Raw genomic sequence first — 26,870 nt, forward strand, 5'->3', positions numbered from 1 at the left:
TAACGTCTCTTTTCTGAATTTTGATAATTAGCGGGTATCGGCCTAATTCTGCCTCTCCCCTCTCTCCTCTCTCCTCCCCCTCTCTCTTAGACCTGCCCATGCAGTTGAACATGGGAGTATTTGAGTATAATGGCCACAGTGGCTACCTGCTGAAACCAGAGTTCATGAGAAGGACAGACAAACACTTTGACCCCTTCACTGAGAACATTGTGGACGGCATCGTAGCCAACACCGTGAAGATCAGGGTGAGTGTGTGTGTGTGTCTCTGTGTGTCTGTGTGTGTGTGTCTCTGTGTGTGTGTGTCTGTGTGTGTGTGTGTCTGTGTGTCTCTGTGTGTGTGTGTCTGTGTGTGTGTCTGTGTGTCTGTGTGTGTGTGTGTGTGTCTCTGTGTGTGTGTGTCTCTGTGTGTGTGTGTCTCTGTGTGTGTGTGTCTCTGTGTGTGTGTGTCTGTGTGTGTGTGTGTGTCTGTGTGTCTCTGTGTGTGTGTGTGTGTCTCTGTGTGTGTGTGTCTGTGGGTCTGGGTGTGTGTGTGGGTGTGTCTGTGGGTGTGTCTGTGTGTGTGTGTCTCTGTGTGTGTGTGTGACCGTCTTCTCTCCATCTCCAGGTGATCTCGGGTCAGTTCCTGACCGATAAGAAAGTGGGCGTGTACGTGGAAGTGGACATGTTTGGACTTCCTGCCGACACAAAGAGGAAGTATCGCACCAGGACATCCAATGGGAACAGCCTGGACCCTGTCTGGGATGACGAGACATTTGTCTTCAACAAGGTAACGTTAACACAGCCTCAACACACGCATGAGTGCAAACTTACGAACCGAACACACACTCGCAGAAACACAAAGACACGACAACGTAAAATCGCCCATAATGCCGGGAATGTCCATCTACTTCCAATTCCATTCATTTCAATAGGGCTCATTTGTTATCCCTGCATTGTGATAAAACAACAAATAATTTCTCTCCTCCTCTAGGTGGTCCGCTCTTCCTCTAGGTGGTCCTCTCTAGGTGGTCCTCTCCTCCTCTCTAGGTGGTCCTCTCCTCCTCTCTAGGTGGTCCTCTCCTCCTCTCTAGGTGGTCCTCTCCTCCTCTCTAGGTGGTCCTCTCCTCCTCTCTAGGTGGTCCTCTCCTCCTCTCTAGGTGGTCCTCTCTAGGTGGTCCTCTCTGGGTGGTCCTCTCTGGGTGGTCCTCTCTAGGGGGTCCTCTCTGGGTGGTCCTCTCTGGGTGGTCCTCTCTAGGGGGTCCTCTCTGGGTGGTCCTCTCTAGGTGGTCCTCTCCTCCTCTCTAGGTGGTCCTCTCTAGGTGGTCCTCTCTAGGTGGTCCTCTCCTCCTCTCTAGGTGGTCCACTCTAGGTGGTCCTCTCCTCCTCTCTAGGTGGTCCTCTCTAGGTGGTCCTCTCTAGGTGGTCCTCTCTGGGTGGTCCTCTCTGGGTGGTCCTCTCTAGGGGGTCCTCTCCACCCTGGTGTCTCTGAGGATTGTCCTGATAATCTCTCTGCTTCCCTCCTCTTCTCTAGGTGGTCCTCCCCACCTTGGCCTCTTTGCGGATTGCTGTGTTTGAGGAGAATGGGAAGTTCCTGGGACATCGGATCTGTCCTGTGTCAACTATCCGCCCCGGTCAGTACTGAGTATGGTTTGCTGGATTCAGGCATTCAGACTTATTGTAATCTGTTACCATGGGGATTAATTTGCAATATTTTGTTTTAAAATCAAATTGTATTTGCCACATGCGCCGACTATAACAGGTGTAGTAGATCTTACAGTGAAATGCTTACTTACAAGCCCTTAACCAACAATGCAGTTTTGAGAAAATGCCTTAAAAAAGTAATTGCTAAGAATAACAAATGATTAAAGAGCAGCAGGAAATAACAATAGCGAGGCGAAATACAGGGTATTACGGTACAGAGTCAATGTGGAGGCTATATACAGGGTATTACGGTACAGAGTCAATGTGGAGGCTATATACAGGGTATTACGGTACAGAGTCAATGTGGAGGCTATATTCAGGGTATTACGGTACAGAGTCAATGTGGAGGCTATATACAGGGTATTACGGTACAAAGTCAATGTGGAGGCTATATACAGGGTATTACGGTACAGAGTCAATGTGGAGGCTATATACAGGGTATTACGGTTCAGAGTCAATGTGGAGGCTATATACAGGGTATTACGGTACAGAGTCAATGTGGAGGCTATATACAGGGTATTCCAGTACAGAGTCAATGTGGAGGCTATATACAGGGGGTACCGGTACAGAGTCTATGTGGAGGGTCTATACAGGGGGTACCAGTTCAGAGTCAATGTGGAGGCTATATACAGGGGGTACCGGTACAGAGTCCATGTGGAGGCTATATACAGGGGGTACCAGTTCAGAGTCAATGTGGAGACTATATACAGGGTATTACGGTACAGAGTCAATGTGGAGGCTATATACAGGGGGTACCAGTTCAGAGTCCATGTGGAGGCTATATACAGGGGGTACCAGTTCAGAGTCAGTGTGGAGACTATATACAGGGTATTACGGTACAGAGTCAATGTGGAGGCTATATACAGGGGGTACCGGTACAGAGTCCATGTGGAGGCTATATACAGGGGGTACCGGTACAGAGTCAATTTGGAGACTATATACAGGGGGTACCAGTTCAGCGTCCATGTGGAGGCTATATACAGGGGGTACCGGTACAGAGTCCATGTGGAGACTATATACAGGGGGTACCGGTACAGAGTCCATGTGGAGACTATATACAGGGGGTACCGGTACAGAGTCCATGTGGAGGCTATAGACAGGGTATTACGGTAAAGAGTCAATGTGGGGGCTATAGACAGGGTATTACGGTAAAGAGTCAATGTGGAGGCTATATACAGGGGGTTACGGTACAGAGTCAATGCGGAGGCTATAGACAGGGGGTACCTGTGCAGAGTCAATGTGGAGACTATATACAGGGGGTACCGGTACAGAGTCAATGTGGAGGCTATATACAGGGTGTTACGGTAAAGAGTCAATGTGGAGACTATATACAGGGGGTACCGGTACAGAGTCAATGCGGAGGCTATATACAGGGGGTACCAGTTCAGAGTCCATGTGGAGGCTATATACAGGGGGTACCTGTGCAGAGTCAATGTGGAGACTATATACAGGGGGTACCAGTTCAGAGTCCATGTGGAGGCTATATACAGGGGGTACCAGTTCAGAGTCAATGTGGAGGCTATATACAGGGGGAACCGGTACAGAGTCAATGTGGAGGCTATATACAGGGTGTTACGGTAAAGAGTCAATGTGGAGACTATATACAGGGGGTACCGGTACAGAGTCAATGCGGAGGCTATAGACAGGGGGTACCTGTGCAGAGTCAATGTGGAGACTATATACAGGTGGGTACCGGTACAGAGTCAATGTGGAGGCTATAGACAGGGGGTACCGGTACAGAGTCCATGTGGAGGCTATAGACAGGGTATTACGGTAAAGAGTCAATGTGGGGGCTATAGACAGGGTATTACGGTAAAGAGTCAATGTGGAGGCTATATACAGGGTGTTACGGTACAGAGTCAATGTGGAGACTATATACAGGGGGTACCGGTACAGAGTCAATGTGGAGGCTATAGACAGGGGGTACCGGTACAGAGTCCATGTGGAGGCTATAGACAGGGTATTACGGTAAAGAGTCAACGTGGGGGCTATAGACAGGGTATTACGGTAAAGAGTCAATGTGGAGACTATATACAGGGGGTACCGGTACAGAGTCAATGTGGAGGCTATATACAGGGTGTTATGGTACAGAGGCAACGTGGAGGCTATATACAGGGTGTTATGGTACAGAGGCAATGTGGAGGCTATAGACAGAGGGTACCTGTGCAGAGTCAATGTGCGGGGGCACTTGTGTCGACGTAATTATGTACATGTAGGTAGAGTTATTAAAGTGGCTATGCATAGATAATAACAGAGAGTAGCAGCAGCGTGGTGGTTGGTGGGGGGCAATGCAAATAGTCTGGGTAGCCATTTGATTGGATGTTCAGGAGTCTTATGGCTTGGGGATAGAAGCTGTTGAGAAGCCTCTTGGACCTAGACTTGGCGCTAAGGTACCGCTTGCCGCGCGGAAGCAGAGAGAACAGTCCATGACTATGGTGGCTGGAGTCCTTGCCATTTTTAGGGCCTTCCTCTGACACCACCTGGTATAGAGGTCCTGAATGGCAGGAAGCTTGGCCCCGGTGATGTACTGGGCCGTACGCACTACCCTCTGTAGTGCCTTGCCATCGGAGGCCGAGCTGTTGCCATACCAGGCAGTGATGCAACCTGTCAGGAGGCTCTCGATGGTGCAGCTGTAAAACGTTTTGAGGATCTGAGGATCTTTTCAGTCCCCTGAGGGGGAATAGGTTTTGTCGTGCCCTCTTCACAACTGTCTTGGTGTGTTTGGGACCATGTTAGTTTGTTGGCGATGTGGACGCCGAGGAACTTGCAGCTCTCAACCTGCTCCACTACAGCCCCGTTGATGAGAAAGCGGGCGTGCTCGGTCCTCCTCAATCTATTATCATAATGGTGAATCACCTATACGATGAGATCTGTTGTTTTCTTGGGATCTTTGAACGTGTGTGTTTTTTAAAATCGTGTGTGTGTGTGTGTGTGTGTGTGTGTGTGTGTGTGTGTGTGTGTGTGTGTGTGTAGGTTACCACTACATCAGCCTGAAGAACGAGATGAATCAACCTCTGATGCTGCCCTCCCTCCTGGTCTACACCGAGGCTCAAGACTACGTTCCTAATGAACACCAGGGTAAGAAAATACACCACCCATAACCCTTTAGGACTAACCTAACCATAACCCTCTAGGACTAAACTACCCATAACCCTCTAGGACTAAACTACCCATAACCCTCTAGGACTAAACTACCCATAACCCTCTAGGACTAAACTACCCATAACCCTCTAGGACTAAACTACCCATAACCCTCTAGGACTAAACTACCCATAACCCTCTAGGACTAAACTACCCATAACCCTCTAGGACTAAACGACCCATAACCCTCTAGGACTAAACTACCCATAACCCTCTAGGACTAAACTACCCATAACCCCCTAGGACTAAACTACCCATAACCCCCTAGGACTAAACTACCCATAACCCTCTAGGATGAAACTACCCATAACCCTCTAGGACTAAACTACCCATAACCCTTTAGGACTAAACTACCCATAACCCTTTAGGACTACATTCTTAAAGGACACCAGGGTGAAACTACACTATCCATAACCTCCTGAGACCGCACTATCCATAACCTCCTGAGACCGCACTATCCATAACCTCCTGAGACCGCACTATCCATAACCTCCTGAGACCGCACTATCCATAACCTCCTGAGACCGCACTATCCATAACCTCCTGAGACCGCACTATCCATAACCTCCTGAGACCGCACTATCCATAACCTCCTGAGACCGCACTATCCATAACCTCCTGAGACCGCACTATCCATAACCTCCTGAGTCCGCACTATCCATAACCTCCTGAGACCGCACTACCCATAACCTCCTGAGACCGCACTATCCATAACCTCCTGAGACCGCACTATCCATAACCTCCTGAGACCGCACTATCCATAACCTCCTGAGACCCCACTATCCATAACCTCCTGGGACCCCACTACCCATAACCTCCTGAGACCGCACTATCCATAACCTCCTGAGACCGCACTATCCATAACCTCCTGAGACCGCACTATCCATAACCTCCTGGGACCCCACTATCCATAACCTCCTGGGACCCCACTACCCATAACCTCCTGAGACCGCACTATCCATAACCTCCTGAGACCGCACTATCCATAACCTCCTGGGACCCCACTATCCATAACCTCCTGAGACCCCACTACCCATAACCTCCTGAGACCGCACTATCCATAACCTCCTGAGACCGCACTACCCATAACCTCCCGAGACCGCACTATCCATAACCTCCTGAGACCGCACTATCCATAACCTCCTGAGACCGCACTATCCATAACCTCCTGAGACCGCACTATCCATAACCTCCTGAGACCGCACTATCCATAACCTCCTGAGACCGCACTATCCATAACCTCCTGAGACCGCACTATCCATAACCTCCTGAGACCGCACTATCCATAACCTCCTGAGACCGCACTATCCATAACCTCCTGGGACCCCACTATCCATAACCTCCTGGGACCCCACTATCCATAACCTCCTGGGACCCCACTATCCATAACCTCCTGAGACCGCACTATCCATAACCTCCTGAGACCGCACTATCCATAACCTCCTGGGACCCCACTATCCATAACCTCCTGAGACCGCACTATCCATAACCTCCTGAGGCCCCACTATCCATAACCTCCTGAGGCCCCACTATCCATAACCTCCTGGGACCCCACTATCCATAACCTCCTGAGACCGCACTATCCATAACCTCCTGAGACCGCACTATCCATAACCTCCTGGGACCCCACTATCCATAACCTCCTGGGACCCCACTACCCATAACCTCCTGAGACCGCACTATCCATAACCTCCTGAGACCCCACTATCCATAACCTCCTGAGACCGCACTATCCATAACCTCCTGAGACCGCACTACCCATAACCTCCTGAGACCGCACTACCCATAACCTCCCGAGACCGCACTATCCATAACCTCCCGAGACCGCACTATCCATAACCTCCTGAGACCGCACTATCCATAACCTCCTGAGACCGCACTATCCATAACCTCCTGAGACCCCACTACCCATAACCTCCTGAGACCGCACTATCCATAACCTCCTGAGACCGCACTATCCATAACCTCCTGAGACCGCACTATCCATAACCTCCTGGGACCCCACTATCCATAACCTCCTGAGACCGCACTATCCATAACCTCCTGAGACCGCACTATCCATAACCTCCTGGGACCCCACTATCCATAACCTCCTGAGACCGCACTATCCATAACCTCCTGAGACCGCACTATCCATAACCTCCCGAGACCGCACTATCCATAACCTCCCGAGACCGCACTACCCATAACCTCCCGAGACCGCACTATCCATAACCTCCCGAGACCGCACTATCCATAACCTCCTGAGACCGCACTATCCATAACCTCCTGAGACCGCACTATCCATAACCTCCTGAGACCGCACTACCCATAACCTCCCGAGACCGCACTATCCATAACCTCCCGAGACCGCACTATCCATAACCTCCTGAGACCGCACTATCCATAACCTCCTGAGACCGCACTATCCATAACCTCCTGAGACCGCACTATCCATAACCTCCTGGGACCCCACTACCCATAACCTCCTGAGACCGCACTATCCATAACCTCCTGAGACCGCACTATCCATAACCTCCTGAGACCGCACTATCCATAACCTCCTGGGACCCCACTACCCATAACCTCCTGAGACCGCACTATCCATAACCTCCTGAGACCGCACTATCCATAACCTCCTGAGACCGCACTATCCATAACCTCCTGGGACCCCACTATCCATAACCTCCTGAGACCCCACTACCCATAACCTCCTGAGACCCCACTACCCATAACCTCCTGAGACCGCACTATCCATAACCTCCTGAGACCGCACTATCCATAACCTCCTGAGACCGCACTATCCATAACCTCCTGAGACCGCACTATCCATAACCTCCTGAGACCGCACTATCCATAACCTCCTGAGACCGCACTATCCATAACCTCCTGAGACCGCACTATCCATAACCTCCTGAGACCGCACTATCCATAACCTCCTGAGACCGCACTATCCATAACCTCCTGAGACCGCACTATCCATAACCTCCTGAGACCGCACTATCCATAACCTCCTGAGACCGCACTATCCATAACCTCCTGAGACCGCACTATCCATAACCTCCTGAGACCGCACTATCCATAACCTCCTGAGACCGCACTATCCATAACCTCCTGAGACCGCACTATCCATAACCTCCTGAGACCGCACTATCCATAACCTCCTGAGACCGCACTATCCATAACCTCCTGAGACCGCACTATCCATAACCTCCTGAGACCGCACTATCCATAACCTCCTGAGACCGCACTATCCATAACCTCCTGAGACCGCACTATCCATAACCTCCTGAGACCGCACTATCCATAACCTCCTGAGACCGCACTATCCATAACCTCCTGAGACCGCACTATCCATAACCTCCTGGGACCCCACTACCCATAACCTCCTGAGACCGCACTATCCATAACCTCCTGAGACCGCACTATCCATAACCTCCTGAGACCGCACTATCCATAACCTCCTGAGACCGCACTATCCATAACCTCCTGAGATCGCACTATCCATAACCTCCTGAGACCGCAATATCCATAACCTCCTGAGACCGCACTATCCATAACCTCCTGAGACCGCACTATCCATAACCTCCTGAGACCGCACTATCCATAACCTCCTGAGACCGCACTATCCATAACCTCCTGAGACCGCACTATCCATAACCTCCTGAGACCGCACTATCCATAACCTCCTGACACCGCACTATCCATAACCTCCTGAGACCGCACTATCCATAACCTCCTGAGACCGCACTATCCATAACCTCCTGAGACCGCACTATCCATAACCTCCTGAGACCGCACTATCCATAACCTCCTGAGACCGCACTATCCATAACCTCCTGAGACCGCACTATCCATAACCTCCTGAGTCCGCACTATCCATAACCTCCTGAGACCGCACTACCCATAACCTCCTGAGACCGCACTACCCATAACCTCCTGAGACCGCACTATCCATAACCTCCTGAGACCGCACTATCCATAACCTCCTGAGACCGCACTATCCATAACCTCCTGAGACCGCACTATCCATAACCTCCTGAGACCGCACTATCCATAACCTCCTGAGACCCCACTATCCATAACCTCCTGGGACCCCACTACCCATAACCTCCTGAGACCGCACTATCCATAACCTCCTGAGACCGCACTATCCATAACCTCCTGAGACCGCACTATCCATAACCTCCTGGGACCCCACTATCCATAACCTCCTGGGACCCCACTACCCATAACCTCCTGAGACCGCACTATCCATAACCTCCTGAGACCGCACTATCCATAACCTCCCGAGACCCCACTACCCATAACCTCCTGAGACCGCACTATCCATAACCTCCTGAGACCGCACTATCCATAACCTCCTGAGACCGCACTATCCATAACCTCCTGAGACCGCACTATCCATAACCTCCTGAGACCGCACTATCCATAACCTCCTGAGATCGCACTATCCATAACCTCCTGAGATCGCACTATCCATAACCTCCTGAGACCGCAATATCCATAACCTCCTGAGACCGCACTATCCATAACCTCCTGAGACCGCACTATCCATAACCTCCTGGGACCCCACTATCCATAACCTCCTGAGACCCCACTACCCATAACCTCCTGAGACCGCACTATCCATAACCTCCTGAGACCGCACTACCCATAACCTCCCGAGACCGCACTATCCATAACCTCCCGAGACCGCACTATCCATAACCTCCCGAGACCGCACTATCCATAACCTCCTGAGACCGCACTATCCATAACCTCCTGAGACCGCACTATCCATAACCTCCTGAGACCGCACTATCCATAACCTCCTGAGACCGCACTATCCATAACCTCCTGAGACCGCACTATCCATAACCTCCTGAGACCGCACTATCCATAACCTCCTGAGACCGCACTACCCATAACCTCCTGAGACCGCACTACCCATAACCTCCTGAGACCGCACTATCCATAACCTCCTGAGACCGCACTATCCATAACCTCCTGGGACCCCACTATCCATAACCTCCTGAGACCGCACTATCCATAACCTCCTGAGGCCCCACTATCCATAACCTCCTGAGGCCCCACTATCCATAACCTCCTGGGACCCCACTATCCATAACCTCCTGAGACCGCACTATCCATAACCTCCTGAGACCGCACTATCCATAACCTCCTGGGACCCCACTATCCATAACCTCCTGGGACCCCACTACCCATAACCTCCTGAGACCGCACTATCCATAACCTCCTGAGACCCCACTATCCATAACCTCCTGAGACCGCACTATCCATAACCTCCTGAGACCGCACTACCCATAACCTCCTGAGACCGCACTACCCATAACCTCCCGAGACCGCACTATCCATAACCTCCCGAGACCGCACTATCCATAACCTCCCGAGACCGCACTATCCATAACCTCCCGAGACCGCACTATCCATAACCTCCTGAGACCGCACTATCCATAACCTCCTGAGACCCCACTACCCATAACCTCCTGAGACCGCACTATCCATAACCTCCTGAGACCGCACTATCCATAACCTCCTGAGACCGCACTATCCATAACCTCCTGAGACCGCACTATCCATAACCTCCTGGGACCCCACTATCCATAACCTCCTGAGACCGCACTATCCATAACCTCCTGAGACCGCACTATCCATAACCTCCTGGGACCCCACTATCCATAACCTCCTGAGACCGCACTATCCATAACCTCCTGAGACCGCACTATCCATAACCTCCTGAGACCGCACTATCCATAACCTCCCGAGACCGCACTACCCATAACCTCCCGAGACCGCACTACCCATAACCTCCCGAGACCGCACTATCCATAACCTCCCGAGACCGCACTATCCATAACCTCCTGAGACCGCACTACCCATAACCTCCCGAGACCGCACTATCCATAACCTCCCGAGACCGCACTATCCATAACCTCCCGAGACCGCACTATCCATAACCTCCTGAGACCGCACTATCCATAACCTCCTGAGACCGCACTATCCATAACCTCCTGAGACCGCACTATCCATAACCTCCTGAGACCGCACTATCCATAACCTCCTGAGACCGCACTATCCATAACCTCCTGGTACCCCACTACCCATAACCTCCTGAGACCGCACTATCCATAACCTCCTGAGACCGCACTATCCATAACCTCCTGAGACCGCACTATCCATAACCTCCTGGGACCCCACTATCCATAACCTCCTGAGACCCCACTACCCATAACCTCCTGAGACCCCACTACCCATAACCTCCTGAGACCCCACTACCCATAACCTCCTGAGACCCCACTACCCATAACCTCCTGAGACCGCACTATCCATAACCTCCTGAGACCCCACTATCCATAACCTCCTGAGACCGCACTATCCATAACCTCCTGAGACCGCACTATCCATAACCTCCCGAGACCGCACTATCCATAACCTCCCGAGACCGCACTATCCATAACCTCCCGAGACCGCACTATCCATAACCTCCCGAGACCGCACTATCCATAACCTCCCGAGACCGCACTATCCATAACCTCCTGAGACCGCACTATCCATAACCTCCTGAGACCGCACTATCCATAACCTCCTGAGACCGCACTATCCATAACCTCCTGAGACCGCACTATCCATAACCTCCTGAGACCGCACTATCCATAACCTCCTGAGACCGCACTATCCATAACCTCCTGGGACCCCACTATCCATAACCTCCTGGGACCCCACTATCCATAACCTCCTGGGACCCCACTATCCATAACCTCCTGAGACCGCACTATCCATAACCTCCTGAGACCGCACTATCCATAACCTCCTGGGACCCCACTATCCATAACCTCCTGAGACCGCACTATCCATAACCTCCTGAGGCCCCACTATCCATAACCTCCTGAGGCCCCACTATCCATAACCTCCTGAGGCCCCACTATCCATAACCTCCTGAGACCGCACTATCCATAACCTCCTGGGACCCCACTATCCATAACCTCCTGAGACCCCACTACCCATAACCTCCTGAGACCGCACTATCCATAACCTCCTGAGACCGCACTACCCATAACCTCCCGAGACCGCACTATCCATAACCTCCCGAGACCGCACTATCCATAACCTCCCGAGACCGCACTATCCATAACCTCCCGAGACCGCACTATCCATAACCTCCTGAGACCGCACTATCCATAACCTCCTGAGACCGCACTATCCATAACCTCCTGAGACCGCACTATCCATAACCTCCTGAGACCGCACTATCCATAACCTCCTGAGACCGCACTATCCATAACCTCCTGAGACCGCACTACCCATAACCTCCTGAGACCGCACTACCCATAACCTCCTGAGACCGCACTATCCATAACCTCCTGAGACCGCACTATCCATAACCTCCTGGGACCCCACTATCCATAACCTCCTGAGACCGCACTATCCATAACCTCCTGAGGCCCCACTATCCATAACCTCCTGAGGCCCCACTATCCATAACCTCCTGGGACCCCACTATCCATAACCTCCTGAGACCGCACTATCCATAACCTCCTGAGACCGCACTATCCATAACCTCCTGGGACCCCACTATCCATAACCTCCTGGGACCCCACTACCCATAACCTCCTGAGACCGCACTATCCATAACCTCCTGAGACCCCACTATCCATAACCTCCTGAGACCGCACTATCCATAACCTCCTGAGACCGCACTACCCATAACCTCCTGAGACCGCACTACCCATAACCTCCCGAGACCGCACTATCCATAACCTCCCGAGACCGCACTATCCATAACCTCCCGAGACCGCACTATCCATAACCTCCCGAGACCGCACTATCCATAACCTCCTGAGACCGCACTATCCATAACCTCCTGAGACCCCACTACCCATAACCTCCTGAGACCGCACTATCCATAACCTCCTGAGACCGCACTATCCATAACCTCCTGAGACCGCACTATCCATAACCTCCTGAGACCGCACTATCCATAACCTCCTGGGACCCCACTATCCATAACCTCCTGAGACCGCACTATCCATAACCTCCTGAGACCGCACTATCCATAACCTCCTGGGACCCCACTATCCATAACCTCCTGAGACCGCACTATCCATAACCTCCTGAGACCGCACTATCCATAACCTCCTGAGACCGCACTATCCATAACCTCCCGAGACCGCACTACCCATAACCTCCCGAGACCGCACTACCCATAACCTCCCGAGACCGCACTATCCATAACCTCCTGAGACCGCACTATCCATAACCTCCTGAGACCGCACTACCCATAACCTCCCGAGACCGCACTATCCATAACCTCCCGAGACCGCACTATCCATAACCTCCTGAGACCGCACTATCCATAACCTCCTGAGACCGCACTATCCATAACCTCCTGAGACCGCACTATCCATAACCTCCTGAGACCGCACTATCCATAACCTCCTGAGACCGCACTATCCATAACCTCCTGAGACCGCACTATCCATAACCTCCTGGTACCCCACTACCCATAACCTCCTGAGACCGCACTATCCATAACCTCCTGAGACCGCACTATCCATAACCTCCTGAGACCGCACTATCCATAACCTCCTGGGACCCCACTATCCATAACCTCCTGAGACCCCACTACCCATAACCTCCTGAGACCCCACTACCCATAACCTCCTGAGACCGCACTACCCATAACCTCCTGAGACCGCACTATCCATAACCTCCTGAGACCGCACTATCCATAACCTCCTGAGACCGCACTATCCATAACCTCCTGAGACCGCACTATCCATAACCTCCTGAGACCCCACTATCCATAACCTCCTGAGACCGCACTATCCATAACCTCCTGAGACCGCACTATCCATAACCTCCTGAGACCGCACTATCCATAACCTCCTGAGACCGCACTATCCATAACCTCCTGAGACCGCACTATCCATAACCTCCTGAGACCGCACTATCCATAACCTCCTGAGACCGCACTATCCATAACCTCCTGAGACCGCACTATCCATAACCTCCTGAGACCGCACTATCCATAACCTCCTGAGACCGCACTTTCCATAACCTCCTGAGACCGCACTATCCATAACCTCCTGAGACCGCACTATCCATAACCTCCTGGGACCCCACTATCCATAACCTCCTGGGACCCCACTACCCATAACCTCCTGAGACCCCACTATCCATAACCTCCTGAGACCGCACTATCCATAACCTCCTGAGACTGCACTATCCATAACCTCCTGAGACCGCACTATCCATAACCTCCTGAGACCCCACTATCCATAACCTCCTGAGACCGCACTATCCATAACCTCCTGAGACCGCACTATCCATAACCTCCCGAGACCGCACTATCCATAACCTCCCGAGACCGCACTATCCATAACCTCCCGAGACCGCACTATCCATAACCTCCTGAGACCGCACTATCCATAACCTCCTGAGACCGCACTATCCATAACCTCCTGAGACCGCACTATCCATAACCTCCTGGGACCCCACTATCCATAACCTCCTGGGACCCCACTACCCATAACCTCCTGAGACCGCACTATCCATAACCTCCTGAGACCCCACTATCCATAACCTCCTGAGACCGCACTATCCATAACCTCCTGAGACCGCACTACCCATAACCTCCTGAGACCGCACTACCCATAACCTCCCGAGACCGCACTATCCATAACCTCCCGAGACCGCACTATCCATAACCTCCCGAGACCGCACTATCCATAACCTCCCGAGACCGCACTATCCATAACCTCCTGAGACCGCACTATCCATAACCTCCTGAGACCCCACTACCCATAACCTCCTGAGACCGCACTATCCATAACCTCCTGAGACCGCACTATCCATAACCTCCTGAGACCGCACTATCCATAACCTCCTGAGACCGCACTATCCATAACCTCCTGGGACCCCACTATCCATAACCTCCTGAGACCGCACTATCCATAACCTCCTGAGACCGCACTATCCATAACCTCCTGGGACCCCACTATCCATAACCTCCTGAGACCGCACTATCCATAACCTCCTGAGACCGCACTATCCATAACCTCCTGAGACCGCACTATCCATAACCTCCCGAGACCGCACTACCCATAACCTCCCGAGACCGCACTACCCATAACCTCCCGAGACCGCACTATCCATAACCTCCTGAGACCGCACTATCCATAACCTCCTGAGACCGCACTACCCATAACCTCCCGAGACCGCACTATCCATAACCTCCCGAGACCGCACTATCCATAACCTCCTGAGACCGCACTATCCATAACCTCCTGAGACCGCACTATCCATAACCTCCTGAGACCGCACTATCCATAACCTCCTGAGACCGCACTATCCATAACCTCCTGAGACCGCACTATCCATAACCTCCTGAGACCGCACTATCCATAACCTCCTGGTACCCCACTACCCATAACCTCCTGAGACCGCACTATCCATAACCTCCTGAGACCGCACTATCCATAACCTCCTGAGACCGCACTATCCATAACCTCCTGGGACCCCACTATCCATAACCTCCTGAGACCCCACTACCCATAACCTCCTGAGACCCCACTACCCATAACCTCCTGAGACCGCACTACCCATAACCTCCTGAGACCGCACTATCCATAACCTCCTGAGACCGCACTATCCATAACCTCCTGAGACCGCACTATCCATAACCTCCTGAGACCGCACTATCCATAACCTCCTGAGACCCCACTATCCATAACCTCCTGAGACCGCACTATCCATAACCTCCTGAGACCGCACTATCCATAACCTCCTGAGACCGCACTATCCATAACCTCCTGAGACCGCACTATCCATAACCTCCTGAGACCGCACTATCCATAACCTCCTGAGACCGCACTATCCATAACCTCCTGAGACCGCACTATCCATAACCTCCTGAGACCGCACTATCCATAACCTCCTGAGACCGCACTATCCATAACCTCCTGAGACCGCACTTTCCATAACCTCCTGAGACCGCACTATCCATAACCTCCTGAGACCGCACTATCCATAACCTCCTGGGACCCCACTATCCATAACCTCCTGGGACCCCACTACCCATAACCTCCTGAGACCCCACTATCCATAACCTCCTGAGACCGCACTATCCATAACCTCCTGAGACTGCACTATCCATAACCTCCTGAGACCGCACTATCCATAACCTCCTGAGACCCCACTATCCATAACCTCCTGAGACCGCACTATCCATAACCTCCTGAGACCGCACTATCCATAACCTCCCGAGACCGCACTATCCATAACCTCCCGAGACCGCACTATCCATAACCTCCCGAGACCGCACTATCCATAACCTCCTGAGACCGCACTATCCATAACCTCCTGAGACCGCACTATCCATAACCTCCTGAGACCGCACTATCCATAACCTCCTGAGACCGCACTATCCATAACCTCCTGAGACCGCACTATCCATAACCTCCTGAGACCGCACTATCCATAACCTCCTGAGACCGCACTATCCATAACCTCCTGGGACCCCACTATCCATAACCTCCTGGGACCCCACTATCCATAACCTCCTGGGACCCCACTATCCATAACCTCCTGAGACCGCACTATCCATAACCTCCTGAGACCGCACTATCCATAACCTCCTGGGACCCCACTATCCATAACCTCCTGAGACCGCACTATCCATAACCTCCTGAGGCCCCACTATCCATAACCTCCTGAGGCCCCACTATCCATAACCTCCTGAGGCCCCACTATCCATAACCTCCTGAGGCCCCACTATCCATAACCTCCTGAGGCCCCACTATCCATAACCTCCTGAGGCCCCACTATCCATAACCTCCTGAGGCCCCACTATCCATAACCTCCTGAGGCCCCACTATCCATAACCTCCTGAGGCCCCACTATCCATAACCTCCTGAGGCCCCACTATCCATAACCTCCTGGGACCCTACTATCCATAACCTCCTGAGACCGCACTATCCATAACCTCCTGAGACCGCACTATCCATAACCTCCTGGGACCCCACTATCCATAACCTCCTGGGACCCCACTACCCATAACCTCCTGAGACCGCACTATCCATAACCTCCTGAGACCCCACTATCCATAACCTCCTGAGACCGCACTATCCATAACCTCCTGAGACCGCACTACCCATAACCTCCTGAGACCGCACTACCCATAACCTCCCGAGACCGCACTATCCATAACCTCCCGAGACCGCACTATTCATAACCTCCCGAGACCGCACTATCCATAACCTCCTGAGACCGCACTATCCATAACCTCCTGAGACCCCACTATCCATAACCTCCTGAGACCGCACTATCCATAACCTCCTGAGACCGCACTATCCATAACCTCCTGAGACCGCACTATCCATAACCTCCTGAGACCGCACTATCCATAACCTCCTGAGACCGCACTATCCATAACCTCCTGAGACCGCACTATCCATAACCTCCTGAGACCGCACTATCCATAACCTCCTGAGACCGCACTATCCATAACCTCCTGAGACCGCACTTTCCATAACCTCCTGAGACCGCACTATCCATAACCTCCTGAGACCGCACTATCCATAACCTCCTGGGACCCCACTATCCATAACCTCCTGGGACCCCACTACCCATAACCTCCTGAGACCCCACTATCCATAACCTCCTGAGACCGCACTATCCATAACCTCCTGAGACTGCACTATCCATAACCTCCTGAGACCGCACTATCCATAACCTCCTGAGACCCCACTATCCATAACCTCCTGAGACCGCACTATCCATAACCTCCTGAGACCGCACTATCCATAACCTCCCGAGACCGCACTATCCATAACCTCCCGAGACCGCACTATCCATAACTTCCTGAGACCGCACTATCCATAACCTCCTGAGACCGCACTATCCATAACCTCCTGAGACCGCACTATCCATAACCTCCTGAGACCGCACTATCCATAACCTCCTGAGACCGCACTATCCATAACCTCCTGAGACCGCACTATCCATAACCTCCTGAGACCGCACTATCCATAACCTCCTGAGACCGCACTATCCATAACCTCCTGAGACCGCACTATCCATAACCTCCTGAGACCGCACTATCCATAACCTCCTGGGACCCCACTATCCATAACCTCCTGAGACCCCACTACCCATAACCTCCTGAGACCCCACTACCCATAACCTCCTGAGACCGCACTACCCATAACCTCCTGAGACCGCACTATCCATAACCTCCTGAGACCGCACTATCCATAACCTCCTGAGACCGCACTATCCATAACCTCCTGAGACCGCACTATCCATAACCTCCTGAGACCCCACTATCCATAACCTCCTGAGACCGCACTATCCATAACCTCCTGAGACCGCACTATCCATAACCTCCTGAGACCGCACTATCCATAACCTCCTGAGACCGCACTATCCATAACCTCCTGAGACCGCACTATCCATAACCTCCTGAGACCGCACTATCCATAACCTCCTGAGACCGCACTATCCATAACCTCCTGAGACCGCACTTTCCATAACCTCCTGAGACCGCACTTTCCATAACCTCCTGAGACCGCACTATCCATAACCTCCTGAGACCGCACTATCCATAACCTCCTGGGACCCCACTATCCATAACCTCCTGGGACCCCACTACCCATAACCTCCTGAGACCCCACTATCCATAACCTCCTGAGACCGCACTATCCATAACCTCCTGAGACCGCACTATCCATAACCTCCTGAGACCGCACTATCCATAACCTCCTGAGACCCCACTATCCATAACCTCCTGAGACCGCACTATCCATAACCTCCTGAGACCGCACTATCCATAACCTCCCGAGACCGCACTATCCATAACCTCCCGAGACCGCACTATCCATAACCTCCCGAGACCGCACTATCCATAACCTCCCGAGACCGCACTATCCATAACCTCCTGAGACCGCACTATCCATAACCTCCTGAGACCGCACTATCCATAACCTCCTGAGACCGCACTATCCATAACCTCCTGAGACCGCACTATCCATAACCTCCTGAGACCGCACTATCCATAACCTCCTGAGACCGCACTATCCATAACCTCCTGGGACCCCACTATCCATAACCTCCTGGGACCCCACTATCCATAACCTCCTGGGACCCCACTATCCATAACCTCCTGAGACCGCACTATCCATAACCTCCTGAGACCGCACTATCCATAACCTCCTGGGACCCCACTATCCATAACCTCCTGAGACCGCACTATCCATAACCTCCTGAGGCCCCACTATCCATAACCTCCTGAGGCCCCACTATCCATAACCTCCTGAGGCCCCACTATCCATAACCTCCTGAGGCCCCACTATCCATAACCTCCTGAGGCCCCACTATCCATAACCTCCTGAGGCCCCACTATCCATAACCTCCTGAGGCCCCACTATCCATAACCTCCTGGGACCCTACTATCCATAACCTCCTGAGACCGCACTATCCATAACCTCCTGAGACCGCACTATCCATAACCTCCTGGGACCCCACTATCCATAACCTCCTGGGACCCCACTACCCATAACCTCCTGAGACCGCACTATCCATAACCTCCTGAGACCCCACTATCCATAACCTCCTGAGACCGCACTATCCATAACCTCCTGAGACCGCACTACCCATAACCTCCTGAGACCGCACTACCCATAACCTCCCGAGACCGCACTATCCATAACCTCCCGAGACCGCACTATCCATAACCTCCCGAGACCGCACTATCCATAACCTCCCGAGACCGCACTATCCATAACCTCCTGAGACCCCACTACCCATAACCTCCTGAGACCGCACTATCCATAACCTCCTGAGACCGCACTATCCATAACCTCCTGAGACCGCACTATCCATAACCTCCTGGGACCCCACTATCCATAACCTCCTGAGACCGCACTATCCATAACCTCCTGAGACCGCACTATCCATAACCTCCTGGGACCCCACTATCCATAACCTCCTGAGACCGCACTATCCATAACCTCCTGAGACCGCACTATCCAGAACCTCCTGAGACCGCACTATCCATAACCTCCCGAGACCGCACTACCCATAACCTCCCGAGACCGCACTACCCATAACCTCCCGAGACCGCACTACCCATAACCTCCCGAGACCGCACTATCCATAACCTCCTGAGACCGCACTATCCATAACCTCCTGAGACCGCACTACCCATAACCTCCCGAGACCGCACTATCCATAACCTCCCGAGACCGCACTATCCATAACCTCCCGAGACCGCACTATCCATAACCTCCCGAGACCGCACTATCCATAACCTCCCGAGACCGCACTATCCATAACCTCCCGAGACCGCACTATCCATAACCTCCTGAGACCGCACTATCCATAACCTCCTGAGACCGCACTATCCATAACCTCCTGGGACCCCACTACCCATAACCTCCTGAGACCGCACTATCCATAACCTCCTGAGACCGCACTATCCATAACCTCCTGAGACCGCACTATCCATAACCTCCTGGGACCCCACTATCCATAACCTCCTGAGACCCCACTACCCATAACCTCCTGAGACCCCACTACCCATAACCTCCTGAGACCGCACTACCCATAACCTCCTGAGACCGCACTATCCATAACCTCCTGAGACCGCACTATCCATAACCTCCTGAGACCGCACTATCCATAACCTCCTGAGACCGCACTATCCATAACCTCCTGAGACCCCACTATCCATAACCTCCTGAGACCGCACTATCCATAACCTCCTGAGACCGCACTATCCATAACCTCCTGAGACCGCACTATCCATAACCTCCTGAGACCGCACTATCCATAACCTCCTGAGACCGCACTATCCATAACCTCCTGAGACCGCACTATCCATAACCTCCTGAGACCGCACTATCCATAACCTCCTGAGACCGCACTATCCATAACCTCCTGAGACCGCACTATCCATAACCTCCTGAGACCGCACTATCCATAACCTCCTGGGACCCCACTATCCATAACCTCCTGGGACCCCACTACCCATAACCTCCTGAGACCCCACTATCCATAACCTCCTGAGACCGCACTATCCATAACCTCCTGAGACCGCACTATCCATAACCTCCTGAGACCGCACTATCCATAACCTCCTGAGACCCCACTATCCATAACCTCCTGAGACCGCACTATCCATAACCTCCTGAGACCGCACTATCCATAACCTCCTGAGACCGCACTATCCATAACCTCCTGAGACCGCACTATCCATAACCTCCTGAGACCGCACTATCCATAACCTCCTGAGACCGCACTATCCATAACCTCCTGAGACCGCACTATCCATAACCTCCTGAGACCGCACTATCCATAACCTCCTGAGACCGCACTATCCATAACCTCCTGAGACCGCACTATCCATAACCTCCTGAGACCGCACTATCCATAACCTCCTGAGACCGCACTATCCATAACCTCCTGAGACCGCACTATCCATAACCTCCTGAGACCGCACTATCCATAACCTCCTGAGACCGCACTATCCATAACCTCCTGAGACCGCACTATCCATAACCTCCTGAGACCGCACTATCCATAACCTCCTGAGACCGCACTATCCATAACCTCCTGGGACCCCACTACCCATAACCTCCTGAGACCGCACTATCCATAACCTCCTGAGACCGCACTATCCATAACCTCCTGAGACCGCACTATCCATAACCTCCTGAGACCGCACTATCCATAACCTCCTGAGATCGCACTATCCATAACCTCCTGAGACCGCACTATCCATAACCTCCTGAGACCGCACTATCCATAACCTCCTGAGACCGCACTATCCATAACCTCCTGAGACCGCACTATCCATAACCTCCTGAGACCGCACTATCCATAACCTCCTGAGACCGCACTATCCATAACCTCCTGAGACCGCACTATCCATAACCTCCTGAGACCGCACTATCCATAACCTCCTGAGACCGCACTATCCATAACCTCCTGAGACCGCACTATCCATAACCTCCTGAGACCGCACTATCCATAACCTCCTGAGACCGCACTATCCATAACCTCCTGAGACCGCACTATCCATAACCTCCTGAGACCGCACTATCCATAACCTCCTGAGACCGCACTATCCATAACCTCCTGAGACCGCACTATCCATAACCTCCTGAGACCGCACTATCCATAACCTCCTGAGACCGCACTATCCATAACCTCCTGAGACCGCACTATCCATAACCTCCTGAGACCGCACTATCCATAACCTCCTGAGACCGCACTATCCATAACCTCCTGAGACCGCACTATCCATAACCTCCTGAGACCGCACTACCCATAACCTCCTGGGACCCCACTACCCATAACCTCCCGGGACTACACTATCTATAACCTCCCGAGACCACACTACACATAACCTCCCGGGACCACACTACCCATAACCTCCCGGGACCACACTACCCATAATCCTCTGGGATCACACTACCCATAATCCTCCGGGACCACACAACCCATAATCCCCTGGGACCACACTACCCATAATTCCCTGGGACCACACTACCCATAACCTCCCGGGACCACACTACCCATAACCTCCCGGGACCACACTACCCATAATCCCCTGGGACCACACTACCCATAATTCCCTGGGACCACACTACCCATAACCTCCTGGGACCCCACTACCCATAACCTCCTGAGACCGCACTATCCATAACCTCCTGAGACCGCACTATCCATAACCTCCTGAGACCGCACTATCCATAACCTCCTGGGACCCCACTATCCATAACCTCCTGGGACCCCACTACCCATAACCTCCTGAGACCGCACTATCCATAACCTCCTGAGACCGCACTATCCATAACCTCCTGGGACCCCACTATCCATAACCTCCTGAGACCCCACTACCCATAACCTCCTGAGACCGCACTATCCATAACCTCCTGAGACCGCACTACCCATAACCTCCCGAGACCGCACTATCCATAACCTCCCGAGACCGCACTATCCATAACCTCCTGAGACCGCACTATCCATAACCTCCTGAGACCGCACTATCCATAACCTCCTGAGACCGCACTATCCATAACCTCCTGAGACCGCACTATCCATAACCTCCTGAGACCGCACTATCCATAACCTCCTGAGACCGCACTATCCATAACCTCCTGAGACCGCACTATCCATAACCTCCTGAGACCGCACTATCCATAACCTCCTGAGACCGCACTATCCATAACCTCCTGAGACCGCACTATCCATAACCTCCTGGGACCCCACTATCCATAACCTCCTGGGACCCCACTATCCATAACCTCCTGAGACCGCACTATCCATAACCTCCTGAGACCCCACTATCCATAACCTCCTGGGACCCCACTATCCATAACCTCCTGAGACCGCACTATCCATAACCTCCTGAGACCGCACTATCCATAACCTCCTGAGACCGCACTATCCATAACCTCCTGGGACCCCACTATCCATAACCTCCTGGGACCCCACTACCCATAACCTCCTGAGACCGCACTATCCATAACCTCCTGAGACCCCACTATCCATAACCTCCTGAGACCGCACTATCCATAACCTCCTGAGACCGCACTACCCATAACCTCCCGAGACCGCACTACCCATAACCTCCCGAGACCGCACTACCCATAACCTCCCGAGACCGCACTATCCATAACCTCCTGAGACCGCACTATCCATAACCTCCTGAGACCGCACTATCCATAACCTCCTGAGACCGCACTATCCATAACCTCCTGAGACCGCACTATCCATAACCTCCTGAGACCGCACTACCCATAACCTCCTGAGACCGCACTATCCATAACCTCCTGAGACCGCACTATCCATAACCTCCTGAGACCGCACTATCCATAACCTCCTGAGACCGCACTATCCATAACCTCCTGAGACCGCACTATCCATAACCTCCTGGGACCCCACTACCCATAACCTCCTGAGACCGCACTATCCATAACCTCCTGAGACCGCACTATCCATAACCTCCTGAGACCGCACTATCCATAACCTCCTGGGACCCCACTATCCATAACCTCCTGGGACCCCACTACCCATAACCTCCTGAGACCGCACTATCCATAACCTCCTGAGACCGCACTATCCATAACCTCCTGGGACCCCACTATCCATAACCTCCTGAGACCCCACTACCCATAACCTCCTGAGACCGCACTATCCATAACCTCCTGAGACCGCACTACCCATAACCTCCCGAGACCGCACTATCCATAACCTCCTGAGACCGCACTATCCATAACCTCCTGAGACCGCACTATCCATAACCTCCTGAGACCGCACTATCCATAACCTCCTGAGACCGCACTATCCATAACCTCCTGAGACCGCACTATCCATAACCTCCTGAGACCGCACTATCCATAACCTCCTGAGACCGCACTATCCATAACCTTCTGAGACCGCACTATCCATAACCTCCTGAGACCGCACTATCCATAACCTCCTGAGACCGCACTATCCATAACCTCCTGGGACCCCACTATCCATAACCTCCTGGGACCCCACTATCCATAACCTCCTGAGACCGCACTATCCATAACCTCCTGAGACCCCACTATCCATAACCTCCTGGGACCCCACTATCCATAACCTCCTGAGACCGCACTATCCATAACCTCCTGAGACCGCACTATCCATAACCTCCTGGGACCCCACTATCCATAACCTCCTGGGACCCCACTACCCATAACCTCCTGAGACCGCACTATCCATAACCTCCTAAGTCCGCACTATCCATAACCTCCTGAGACCCCACTATCCATAACCTCCTGAGACCGCACTATCCATAACCTCCTGAGACCGCACTACCCATAACCTCCCGAGACCGCACTATCCATAACCTCCCGAGACCGCACTATCCATAACCTCCTGAGACCGCACTACCCATAACCTCCTGAGACCGCACTATCCATAACCTCCTGAGACCGCACTATCCATAACCTCCTGAGACCGCACTATCCATAACCTCCTGAGACCGCACTATCCATAACCTCCTGAGACCGCACTATCCATAACCTCCTGAGACCGCACTATCCATAACCTCCTGAGACCGCACTATCCATAACCTCCTGGGACCCCACTACCCATAACCTCCTGAGACCGCACTATCCATAACCTCCTGAGACCGCACTATCCATAACCTCCTGAGACCGCACTATCCATAACCTCCTGAGACCGCACTATCCATAACCTCCTGGGACCCCACTATCCATAACCTCCTGAGACCCCACTACCCATAACCTCCTGAGACCGCACTATCCATAACCTCCTGAGACCGCACTATCCATAACCTCCTGAGACCGCACTATCCATAACCTCCTGAGACCGCACTATCCATAACCTCCTGAGACCGCACTATCCATAACCTCCTGAGACCCCACTATCCATAACCTCCTGAGACCCCACTATCCATAACCTCCTGAGACCGCACTATCCATAACCTCCTGAGACCGCACTATCCATAACCTCCTGAGACCGCACTATCCATAACCTCCTGAGACCGCACTATCCATAACCTCCTGAGACCGCACTATCCATAACCTCCTGAGACCGCACTATCCATAACCTCCTGAGACCGCACTATCCATAACCTCCTGAGACCGCACTATCCATAACCTCCTGAGACCGCACTATCCATAACCTCCTGAGACCGCACTATCCATAACCTCCTGAGACCGCACTATCCATAACCTCCTGAGACCGCACTATCCATAACCTCCTGGGACCCCACTACCCATAACCTCCTGAGACCGCACTATCCATAACCTCCTGAGACCGCACTATCCATAACCTCCTGAGACCGCACTATCCATAACCTCCTGAGACCGCACTATCCATAACCTCCTGAGACCGCACTATCCATAACCTCCTGAGACCGCACTATCCATAACCTCCTGAGACCGCACTATCCATAACCTCCTGAGACCGCACTATCCATAACCTCCTGAGACCGCACTATCCATAACCTCCTGAGACCGCACTATCCATAACCTCCTGAGACCGCACTATCCATAACCTCCTGAGACCGCACTATCCATAACCTCCTGAGACCGCACTATCCATAACCTCCTGAGACCCAACTACCCATAACCTCCTGGGACCCCACTACCCATAACCTCCCGGGACTACACTATCTATAACCTCCCGAGACCACACTACACATAACCTCCCGGGACCACACTACCCATAACCTCCCGGGACTACACTATCTATAACCTCCCGGGACCACACTACACATAACCTCCCGGGACCACACTACCCATAATCCTCTGGGATCACACTACCCATAATCCTCCGGGACCACACAACCCATAATCCCCTGGGACCACACTACCCATAATTCCCTGGGACCACACTACCCATAACCTCCTGGGACCACACTACCCATAATCCCCCGGGACCACACTACCCATAATCCCCTGGGATTAACACCAAGGATGTATTCATTACGACGATTTGGTTGCAAAAAAATATTTTCTGTTACAAAACGTTTTGGGACGGAGAGAGTTTCTATTGGAAAAGTTCAGGTTGGTCCCTCTCCGTTGTCATTCCGTTTGGTAATGACACGGTGATCCGTTAGCGGTTTCCGTTGGAAAATGTAATGAATACGCCCCAGTTATGGAAAATGCTACATTTTTACTGGGAGAACTCGTTCACGTTAGCTGAACTCTGACGTCACCTACTAAGGAAATTACTTTGATGACATCATTTCCTGCACTTAAATGCAACTACAAATGTGTGTGTGTGTGTACCAGGCACATTGCTCCTTGTGTGTTACAGAGTATGCAGAAGCATTGACCAACCTCATGAAACGTGTGTTACAGAGTATGCAGAAGCATTGACCAACCTCATGAAACGTGTGTTACAGAGTATGCAGAAGCATTGACCAACCCCATGAAACATTACAGTCTCCTGGTCCAGAGAGACAGACAGCTGGCGTCTCTGATGGAGGACAACAGTGAGGTGAGGACACAGACGCATCACACACTGACAGGCAGAGAGAGACAGCTAGCTGCTTTCGTGAA

General features: G+C 52.4%; 1 protein-coding gene across 1 annotated transcript in view; it reads left to right on the forward strand.

Annotated features, from left to right (window-relative positions):
• The window catches only part of LOC110510780 (1-phosphatidylinositol 4,5-bisphosphate phosphodiesterase beta-3), a 157,983-nt gene that overhangs the window by 113,469 nt on the left and 17,644 nt on the right, over nt 1–26,870 (forward strand). The window contains exons 19-23 of the mRNA XM_036987197.2: nt 91–245; nt 605–766; nt 1,511–1,610; nt 4,654–4,758; nt 26,714–26,808. Coding sequence (XP_036843092.2) covers nt 91–245; nt 605–766; nt 1,511–1,610; nt 4,654–4,758; nt 26,714–26,808 — 617 coding nt within the window. The remainder of the gene's footprint in view (nt 1–90; nt 246–604; nt 767–1,510; nt 1,611–4,653; nt 4,759–26,713; nt 26,809–26,870) is intronic.

Source organism: Oncorhynchus mykiss, chromosome 9, assembly GCF_057628025.1.
Source record: "Oncorhynchus mykiss isolate SJ-2025 chromosome 9, ASM5762802v1, whole genome shotgun sequence".
Classification (NCBI taxonomy): domain Eukaryota; kingdom Metazoa; phylum Chordata; class Actinopteri; order Salmoniformes; family Salmonidae; genus Oncorhynchus; species Oncorhynchus mykiss.